The sequence below is a fragment of the Coptis chinensis genome, chromosome 5, assembly GCF_015680905.1.
Source record: "Coptis chinensis isolate HL-2020 chromosome 5, ASM1568090v1, whole genome shotgun sequence".
NCBI classification, from domain to species: Eukaryota; Viridiplantae; Streptophyta; class Magnoliopsida; order Ranunculales; family Ranunculaceae; genus Coptis; species Coptis chinensis.
The window spans coordinates 45,244,510-45,255,981 of NC_141460.1; the positions used below are offsets into that span (position 1 = coordinate 45,244,510).

Genomic DNA, 11,472 nt, shown 5'->3' on the forward strand with positions numbered 1-11,472 from the left:
CATTGGCATACATAATATATAATATATTTACTATAATAAACTTGATATCAATCGTTCACTAATCGTTAATTTGTTTTAATATATAACCACATTCTGATGTAAGAATATCCAAAACCCATCTTCAATTGCTCATCAGACTATTATCAAAAGCATCAGCAGTTCTTTTTACCAGCGCAATAGAACCTAGCTCTGATGGTCAAAGTGCAACACATTTTTTAGGAGGTGTCAAGTTCATTCGAACCTCCTTTGGTTTGAATATGTAGTTTTGATGACCGACTTGAGTCTTGAGGTAGAAGAGGTGTTATTATCATTAGTAGAATCTTAAAAAAAAAAAAAAATTGTAAGGATTTAGGTTCTGCAATCTTGAGGATTTAATCTTTCTTTGCTGCTCCAGACTCATTTGATATGATGATTTCTAAGGTAACAATGCCATAAAACATGGCACAAACTAGCCGTCATAAAACTAAGGACATATCTAACACTTCGATTCTTTCTATCGATAATCAGTATACTTCAACTCTGCGACTTGGGATCCTACATTCCTACTCATATATGTCATTTCAGGGCTGAACCATGAATATGTTACTTTCAGCATTTGTTTGTTTAGGTTTTCAGGTAATGCACAGTTTCTTTTTTGTTTTCCCCAATAATCGGTGATGCAAAGGGTTTGTTTGATTAAGTAGAGCACATGCCAAATCAAGACCAAACTGATAAATGCTGCCTCTTGGGCGATTGGGATCTTCTTAAACCAACTTCATACAAATAAAAGTTACTTGCAAATTGAATATCTTCAAATTTTATAACTATATTAGTCTTGCAATAAGAAACCCGCATTCATTTATCTAACTAGCCACCAAAAGAAATGGTTTAACATATAACAATGTATACTCGAATATCCTTTTGTATTTTTTTCTGTTGACGTATTTGGAGGCAAGAGATCAGTAACGTAATACCCATTCTTTTAATAAAATGGGGAAAAATACAATCTAAATGATTCCACACTGAACTACTAACGGTTCACGTAGACGACGTCCAAGCTTCACAACTGAACCACAAACTGTAATACCCTGACAACTTGTGATGATGAACTTTGCTCTTTTCACTGACATCTACCCTCTCTTTTTTTGCTCGGTAATGATAACTACCCTTTACCCAACGAGAACTGCTCTACCATAAACTTAATCTCCATGTATGATGTTATAAAAAGCTTCAGAAAGCTGACTTTTAAAGGACAATCTTGATATCAATCCCATAATATCAAAAGTTTTTCAGATTCCCACTCAATTAGCCAAGGGTTTTATTCTAGATCTGGCTGCAAGGCTTGAGTGCTTGAATGTGTAACAGCCATTATCTTGGCCACGTTTGCTCAAGGACAACAAACCACCACAATGATTTCTGAAGGAAATTTTGTTCGATATTTCTATTTTGCCAAAGGGCTTCTGAATCAGCTAACATGGTTCTAGTGTACATAAAGAGTTACCATCCCCAAGGAAAATAAAAATACATAGTTGCTTATCTGGGCCCATGAGGATGTCACTGTCACTGTACATCCAAGTGAATTAACACAAATGACTTCCCGGGGAGCCTCCTGTAAGCACAAGAGAAAGCTATGAAACCAAAGTAAAGATTGCATTGATGATCAATACAACATGCCACAGCTAGTTCCCAAACTTAACGTTTATATAAGTTACAGAAAGCTTTATTTAAAAGGACACAAATTCAATTAGTTTGCCCATACGTAAACAACAAAAACAGTAAGATATCAGGGCATGGAAAGGGAGAAAAGGGGTTAGGCAAAGGAGGAGCAAAGAGGCATAGGAAAGTTCTGTGAGATGACGTTCAAGGAATCACAGAGCCAGCAATCTGAAGGTGGGCAAGAGTGAAGCATATACGCATCTGATGTATGAAGAGACATGTGACATCCTCAAAATCTTTCTAGAGAAAGTGATTTGTGACACTGTTACTTGCACTGAACAAACGCTCATTGCAAGACGATGACTCATAAGGGTCTTGTTTATGCTCTTAAGAGGTAGGGCAGGACTCTTTATGGCTTTGATCGTTGATTTGAAAATTTTAGATTTGGGGATTGTAAATGTTTCTTCATTTGTTTAAGTCTAGTACCTAATGAATATGCAGTGATGTATGTCATGAATTTTCAATTTCAATAAAAAAAATAGGGTGAACTAGTATTACCCCAACTAGATGAGCCAATTAGGATTTCCCCCCCACTAGATGGGAAATTAGGGTCTCCCCCCTAAATACACACAAAAAAATTTCGGTCAACCCAGTTTTTTTTTTTTTTTTTGTGTGTATTGGGGGGAGCTCATCTAGTGGGGGTAATACTAGTTAACAAAAAAATATTAATCATCTCCCAAAACTGTTGATTATAAAATTTATAATTTAATTATTGGCTCATCTAGCATGGGGGATAATCGGCAACTAGTTAACCTGAAAAAAAATATTAATTTTTCATCTCCCCAAAACTGTTGATTATAAAAATTTATAATTTAATTATTAAAAAAAAAAATCCCAAAAGGTAATTATTAAAAAAAATAAAGGTAACCAAATAAATAGCATGGAGAAATTAAGAAATGATAAGTCGGCAACTATAAAAGTTGCAACTTCTAATACGAAACACAGCCTTAATGTTCAGTGAAACGATTTTTCCATTGGACTCCACCAAAGTGGAAAGTATAACAGAAAGGAACAATTTCATTAAAAATGCGGGGAAATTAATGGCTAAAAGCCACTTATGAGAGAAATGTCCTTACTCCCTAGTGGCCTAGGTTACATGGCCACGCCATATTTTGAAAAAAATCTGTGTCGGATACGTATCCACGTGTCGTGTCCGTATCCGTATCCGTGTCAGACACATATTGTATTTAATTTACCTCGAATTTCTGATTTACCATCTAATTTAATAAATTTATAATTATTAAAAAATTAATTAATTATTCCTATCCGTGTCCCCATGTCGATCTTCAACTGCTCTCCGTATCCGACACCCCGTATTTGTGTCGGACACCGACACGCGTGCCCGTGTCAATGTAACCTAGCTAGTGGCAAGGATCCACACTTCCTCTCTCAGTGCAAAATGGTTATCTATTGTAATGAAATCAATCCTTTCGAATTCCAGTTATTGCTAAAACAATATTTGCTTATGAAACAACCAATTACCTTGTTTATCACATCCAGTGAAGCTCAGCTTGCTAAAGATTTAAGTATTTGGTATACTGTTTGAGCAGAAGAGACCAATATTACAAAATCTTTAATTGTCACCATCGCTTCTACAACGAATCCAACATATCAAGAAATTCAGCTGGCTCCTCTTGCTCTTTAACCACCTGTCCTTACCATGCACCAAACAAGCTAAGTTAGAATCACAGATAACTAAACTGCTCTAGTGAAACTATATCTGAACAGGGTAAGAGGACAAGTAAGACCATCATATGAAAACAAAATAAAAAAACAAAAAAGGATACCAACACAGAGACATCTAGGATCTATGGACATGAGTAAAACAAGGACCTTTCACATACAAGATATATGAAAAACAGAAGACATGTCAAACAAACAAACATAAACATAAACATAAACATAATAATAATAATAAGCCCACACCACCTTCAATAACAGAATAGTTTGAATTGGTGCTATATCATAACAGCGACAACAATTTTCAGTTTTCCATGTAAAATGTTGTTTCCTTGCCATGTCAGAGCCGTATCACCTCGTATAGGGGTATTTTAACCCATGACAGATACCTTCCTATATTCTTCCTTCCCTTCCCTTTTATTCTTCAAGGGAAAACGAATAAGTGGAGTTTTGCCTCTCATAAATTGAGAACTTGTGCAACAACACAAAATAAGGAAAAATGATCTCGATCACTGTAGTCAGATAACTAACAACTAATCAATCTGCCCTAAGCAAATTCCAGCTAATGCAATATTTTACCATTTTTATGCCCCTTATATTGCCACTGAAGCCCAAAGAGCGACCAACTAAGGTGACACTTGTAGGGAAATGCTTGTTAATGAAGATGGGCATCCAACTTAAAACCAATTGGTGATAAGTGGAGAGGCCTCAGGATTTATATATTGATTGGCTAGGCTTTAGACACCCGATATGGGATTATCTAAAAGGGAATTCTAATATATTAATAAACTTAAAAGGAACTCCAATATAGTAATATATTTTAAGTGTTTTAGCACCTAGTAATTTCTAATAAATTGTGATTAACAGTACGTATCAAATTGTCTAAAATATGCAAATCAATCTCAGTCCGAAAATACGAGCTTATGCTCAGAAATTCAATTATGCGCAAATAACTTGCACACAAATTCCCTACTACATGCTAGATATTGATGTGTCAAAGACTTTTTAACGCACATGCATAACAAAGCTACACTAGTCATCATATATAGACAACAAATCGTAATAAAAAAGAAAATGAAATTTTTATGAATCTATATTCTGATATTCAAGTAAACATGACAGTAACTCATAGAGTCAAGGGCCAATTTTAAGCACTTTATTCTTTTTTTTTTAAAAAGGAGTAAATATCAATAGATACTTATCATCAACGGAATATAGATCTGCTCATTTAACATTGCATAATAACTTCAATAACAACAATGAAAAGTCATCCTTACCTTAACGGTGATGTCCTTAGGCAGGCCCGTGAGAGTGTAAATATCAGAAATCAATGGAGTCCAGTCGGTCTCTTCTACTCCACCTACATCCCTTTTGACATTTATTTGACTCGTACTGCTATCATGTTTGAAGGAATTGCCTAACCACAAATACAGCTTGGCATCTTTCTGTTTGCTTAGACTCGTACTTGGAGTTGAGAACAAAAACGCTGAGTTGGAATCAAGATCTCCAGCACGAAATGACGATATCTCTTCTAAACCAGGCCATTGCCTCACTGACGGTTGCATTCCATTACGGAGTTTGGGAACATTATCCACAGATCCAGTTGATATAGAAGGACAACTTCTTCCATGTTCGTCACATCCTTCCACAAGGGAACCTCCGTTGCAAGATTTTTTTTTTTTTGAAGAGGTAAACGATCAATATATATATAAACTATATAAAAGATAATTACAAAATAGGATGAGATATCCTACTAAGAACCGTAAAATAAAATAAAAGACAACAACAAGGAAACGCAGAAATACAACAGTGATTAGACATCTCGAATGATATCCTCCCAAGAAAAAGCAAAGGACCCGAATGGTATCTCCTTGAACTCCTTCCACCGCTTACACCAAAGGAAAAGCAATCCTTTGATGTGAAGAATCAAATGTGCAACGTCAAGGCTTCTATCCTCGAAATGTCTCCGGTTTCTTTCCAACCATATATACCCCATAGTATAAAGGGAATGATACTCCACAACTTTCTCTTAGTACGGGTGGGAGACCAAAGACTAGACCACATCATCAAAAGATCACAAGCAGATCGAGGACACACCCAAGAGATTGACCCAGATTGAATAAAATAGTTCCAAATGGCATAAGAAAAAGGGCAAAGGATAGGAGTATGAGCAACGGATTCTCCCGAATCATAGCAAAAAGGGCAGAAATTAACAATAATCATTTTCCTTTTCCGAAGATTGTCAATGGTTAAAATTTTACCCAAAACCGAACACCAAGTGAAGAAAGAAACCCTAGACGGAATTTTAGCCCTCCAAATGAAACACCAAGGATAAACAAGGTGTGATAGGATATCCGGTTGGTTAGGTGAGGCAGCAAGGAGGGTTGAATACCAAGATCTAACAGTAAAAATACCTTTGGCATCATGGGCCCAAACCTGTTGATCATCTTCGAGAGTGATATTAGGTGGAGACCCTAATCTCGCCATCAAAGTAGCCAAATCGTCAATCTCCCAGTCATTGAACGTATGTCTGAGATCAATGCTCCATGAGGCAGTACCATCTATCATAACAATGAAATCCCTAACCGGCTGATTCTTCCTATTTGACATGGCATAGAAGTTCCCAAAATCCCTACTCAAGGCTCTATCCCCATTCCAAACATCCTCCCAAAATCTGACTCTATCCCCTTTGTTGACTCTATAGGAAATATTTTTCCTATAGTCCTCCACTTCTTTCATAATCCCTTTCCACACTCCACACCCATAGGGAATCGTCACATCACGGCTCTCCCACCCAAAAGGACTCAACCCATACCTGGAGACAATAATTCTCCTCCACAGTCTCTCACTCTCAATACCGAACCTCCACAACCACTTACTTAAAAGGGCACGATTCATAAACCGGGTCTTCTTTATACCAATGCCACCTTGATCCTTAGAAGTACACACCCTATTCCAACTAACGAGATGGTAGTGATGTGCCTCCTTGGGATCTCCCCATAAAAAATCTCTCGAAATCTTATCCAACCGCTTAGTGACACTCACTGGTGCTCGAAAGAGCGACATGAAATAAACGGGTAGACTAGACAAGGAACTCTTAATGAGGACCACTCTACCCCCTCGAGAGAGGTAACGACCTCTCTCAAGAAGCCAACTTGCGCTCATATCTCTCTATCAGGGTCCCAAATAGAAACACACCTATTCGCAATACCAAAGGAAGACCTAAGTAAGGCGGAAGAAGAACTAGGAGAGCACCCAAGACACTAGCAAGAATGAACTGCACTATTACTCCCTCCTACACAATACACCATGCTCTTAGCAATGTTGATCCTCAAGCCCGATCAGCCTCAAAACAAGCAAGAAGACCTCTAAGGTATCTAACTTGATTCTCCTCATTGCCTAAAAAAGATGATAGTGTCATCTGCAAATTGTAAGTGGGTGATCTTAATATTGTGTCTCCCCACGGAAAACCCCGACAAAACACCCCACTCATTGGCTCTTCGAATAATCCGACTCAAAGCTTCCACCACAATGAGAAAAAGGAAGGGAGATAAAGGATCACCCTGTCTTAAACCCCTAGAACTCTTAAACCACCCCGCGGGAGACCCGTTCACTAAGACGGAAAAAGACGCGGACGAAATGCACTTACGGACCCAACTTCTCCAAACCTCTCCAAAACCCATCCGCCTCAACATATAATCTAAAAAGGACCAACTCACATTATCATAGGCTTTGGAGATGTCCACCTTACAAACAATCCCAGGCGTCCTAAAACGAATCCTATCATCAATGGCTTCATTAGCAATTAGAACACCATCTAGGATTTGTCTATCGAAAATAAACGCTCCTTGTTCCTGCGAGATAACCGAGTCAAGAACCTTTTTTAACCTCAAAGAAAGAGCCTTGGAGATAATTTTATAAGCAGTTCCCACAAGACTAATAGGCCTGAAATCCCCCATTTCCACTGCCCCATGCACCTTAGGAATAAGAGTGAGAAAAGTATGGTTCAAACTATGCTCCAAAAAACAGTTCATTTGGAAATCTCTCACCATCTCCAAAAAATCTCTTTTAATGGTAGTCCAAAACTTTTTAAAAAATTCAATAGGAAAACCCATCGGGGCTGGAGCACGGTCTCCATCCATCAATTCGAGAGCTCCAAAATCTCCTCCTCTGGCGGTTGCTCCAAACACTCCTTATCTTCCACCAAAATTTGATTAACCCGAGATTGTCAAGTTGAGGTGCGTATCTCATAGGCTCTTTGTACAACCAGTATAAAAATTCACATTCCTCATTCACGGATTACCTCTTCATCATCAACCAGAGAGCCCCCTATGTTCAACTTGGAAATCGAATTAACTCTTCTCCTAGCATTAGCGAGGCTGTGGAAATACTTCGTATTCTGGTCTCCTTCTTGGATCTCCTTATCCCTTGATCTTTGCTTCCAAGCAATCTCTTCCATCAAGATCACTCTCTCTAACTCTCTTTTAACCACCTCCCTCCTATCCCTTTCGGCTTCTGTTAGGATCCTCCGTTGCAAGATGAACCATGACTAAGTGGTCGGCCCAAACCCATTAGCAAGTGGTCTTCCCGACACACATCCTCCTCTTCCCTTGTAATTTCCTCTTTGGAGTCTGGTAGTAAATCATTATTGTGTGGCTTATAGATAGAGCAAGAACTGTTGATATTCCTGAAGACATCTTCGTCTCTTGCAAGAGAAGCAAAGGATGCATTGATCTTTCCAGCTGAAAGAGGGGCATCATTATTCAAAATTGACGGCTTTAAAGATGGTGACAAGCTACCTCTGCGCTCGGCAATGGAGAGCGCAAATCGTTTTGATGGCGACAGAACTGTTTGAGAGCAAAACTTTGGGCTACAGGAGATACCTGGGGATTCTAGATTGGTAAGCACAGGATTACTAGACTTCTTGGATGAGAGTGGCGAGTCAGACAATGTAGAAGAAGCAGGCAAGGGTGTAAGAGAACACGAAAAAGTAGTAGGAGATTGGGAAGGTGATTCTGTACTACATTTAGAGCTGGTGCTTGAATCAGAAGAAAGAGAACTTGGAGAAAAATACGAAGAGGGCGAAGATGTTGATGAATCTGCTGACAAAATCAAATTTTTGTTTACACAATTACCTGACTCCACTATCAACATGGAATCAGAATAAACTCTACAGAGGGATGTCTTGGGAGCTGAAATGAACTCTTTCATATTCCCAGAGGCAAATTTGCGCCTCAGCACACTCCAATTGTTTTCTCTTGCTGGAAGGCGAGTTTCTTGACCAGCCTCTGATGATGAAAATGGAGGGACACACCACCAGCAATGGCTTTTTGAAATAGCTGAAAGTCTACATCATACGAGTCTACTTTTCTACTTCCAGATCCAGAGTTAACCAATGAATCACCTTTATCCTTAACAGCCTGTACTCCATTACAGGACTTATCAACAATGAGTGTTAGGCTGGAAAAGGCGTCCCAAAATTCTGAAGGCTCATCCCCTTCCTCAACTGTTAATATCGGACCCTGCACTCTTTCATACCGAACAACCTGGAAGGCAGCTCCCTTGGCATCCCTTTCCATAATTGGTTCACAACTTTTACCAATCCAGACATATATAGCTGAAGGCACATGTACAATGAATGCCCCTCTGGAATCAAGAGCTGATGGTGAAGGTTCATTTAACATTTTTGGTACAAGATGCAGAGCATCATATGAAGAGTGTGGAGCCATTCTGTACATCCTCAGTAACGAACTGGGGCTAAGCGGAATGGCATGGACCCTTTTCTGGCATTGTAATAATTGACAAGCAAAGCCCATGTTTGGATTCGCAATCCCTCTAGCAGCCTTCACATATTGAAAGGCATCATCAAAACTCTGACCCTCTCTCCACATAAGGTAAGCAATAACTAAAGACGTGGAGCGAGATACCCCTTGGCAGCAGTGTACAAAAACCCTTCCCCCTTGCTCTCTATCATCTTCAAAGTAATCAAAAACATCATACAGTATGCTAGTGATATCTTCTGAAGGACTATCTTGCAACCACAATGTCTTATACACAAGGTCAGATTTGAAGTACTCTGGGCAAACAAAACCAACACAGTTAAGAACATGAGTAATACCATTTTGTCTGAGAATATCTCTGTTTCTAGCCACCGCATCTCCCCCAAGATAAATATGATCAGCCACTTTCGAACATTCCTTATCAAAAAAAGCAATTCTATCTCTATTCACAAAACTCCCAGCTGGATCCGGATTTTTCTGAAACGAAGACAAGTCAAGTTTCAAACCTTCCCCAGGCTTACTACCACTTGGAGTAGCCGGTTGTGGCCACTCACCAACATCATCTGACCCTGCTTTCAGCCACTCATCTAAACTCCTCCTAGCAATCGACAAAGGCTGTAATGGTGGCAAACAAGCCCGTATCTTCGAATTCTGCTGAGACCTAGGCGTTAAAGGAACCGGAAACCGTCTAAACTGTCCACTACTATTCTTCTCCTGTTCCCCACTATCAAAATGTCCCGGAGTCTGTTGCGTACGATGCAGACCTCCAAAACATTTTCCGATTCCCACCCAATACTGGTCTATGTCCTCTAGGACTACTAACATCTTCTTCCTCTTCCCCCACCATATCTACTACTTACCAAAATCCTCAAAAGTGTATAAAAATCAAATTTTTATTCAACTCCTTTTCTTAATTTACATCAAAATGAAATCACCCAACTCTCAATTTCTCCAATTTCACTCTTTCAATCTACAGTCCAAATAATAACCAATAAATCAAAATATCACTACCAAAATACATCAAATTGAATATATAATTAACACCCAGACCCTAAAAACATGTAATAAGTACCAATTTACTAAAATTTAGTGAGACTTACAGTGATATAGAGATCGAAGAGGAGAAAAGGACTTGTTGGTAATTAGTTTAAAAGGTGAGGGACTAAAAGAAGAAGAAGAGAAGTTTCAAAGTGAAGAGTAGTGGTTTTTTTTTTTTTTTTTTGAGTGTTTGGGCGTTTCAAATGAAGAAGATTTGAGGAGTAGACTTGAAATTGGAGAGAGAAAGAAAGAGTAAACGGGAGTTGTTTGGTTGCTGGTCTTTGTGAAATGAATTTTTATCTAACCGGTTGTAGGATAGAATCCTTGCAGCTGTTTTCATCGACCGTTAAATTGCGTACAGATGTCTGTGTGTAACTCTAGGAGATATTTAAAAGTAGATGAAGACTGTTGTCGATGTTTATTCCGTGTGACCGGTTGTAGTGGATTTGTTTTTCCCTCTTTAGTTGTTAGTTAGTTAGTTTGACCGTGGTTAGTAACTTCATTACACCACGCACATTTCGTGGCTGAAGTTAAAGAAGGGGGATATTTTCAATGTTATTCAATAAATGATTAAAATGAATTTATCAATGAGAGTGACTCTTCTCTTCGGTAATTAAGAATGGGGACCGAGTGAATTTTCAAGGGTTGAATATTGTGAACTAACAAAGAAGAGTCGGGGAAGACTGAGTTGTTATAAAAATTGTTGAAAACATATATGAAACTAGAAAATTTTAAAATTACCATCATTTAGATAGTTAGTTTTGACTGGCAGGTGTTTTACCTGATCTCTTTCTTAATAATTGGTATCGAGGAAGTGGCGGCGCAATTTGAGGTTAGTCATGCTTGGTGAGGAAATGTTTTACAATTATATTTAATTGTGATTTTTCTAAGTAAAGATGTAAGTAAGAGATATAAGTATGATTAAAGGAAAAAGGTGTGGGGTTACTCTTTAGGACTACTTGCTTAAAGGCTCGGTTTTCCGACCACAAAGAATGTCCGCTGGATCCTAAAAAATCATTGACTCTTCCTTTTCCGATATTATGAATAGTATCTTATTAGAGATAAAGTTAAGATTACTTAATTTTATTCTTGTTGAAATGAGACTATTTGCATTGGCAAGAGGTCATTATTGTTTCTTTACGTTTATATTGGTAACTCACGGGGCGTCACCAAAGTCGCGTAGGGTATATATCTTTGTCTTGGATTTTAGCGTTTAGGCGTTTGCTCCCGTAAAGCGTTAATGAGGCGTGGTTTTACTTAATATAAGCATTAAAGACTT

The 11,472-nt window shown here is 38.4% G+C and overlaps 1 protein-coding gene across 1 annotated transcript; it reads right to left on the reverse strand.

Annotated features, from left to right (window-relative positions):
- Positions 1-814: 814 nt before the first annotated feature.
- Positions 815-10,433, reverse strand: LOC147497636 (uncharacterized). Its single transcript, XM_086562952.1, is given in 8 exon segments — positions 815-1,588; positions 4,653-5,072; positions 5,812-6,546; positions 7,095-7,352; positions 7,679-7,813; positions 7,897-8,687; positions 8,690-10,125; positions 10,256-10,433. Coding segments are annotated over 7 exon segments (3,759 nt in total). The 5' UTR covers positions 9,981-10,125; positions 10,256-10,433; the 3' UTR covers positions 815-1,459.
- Positions 10,434-11,472: the final 1,039 nt, after the last annotated feature.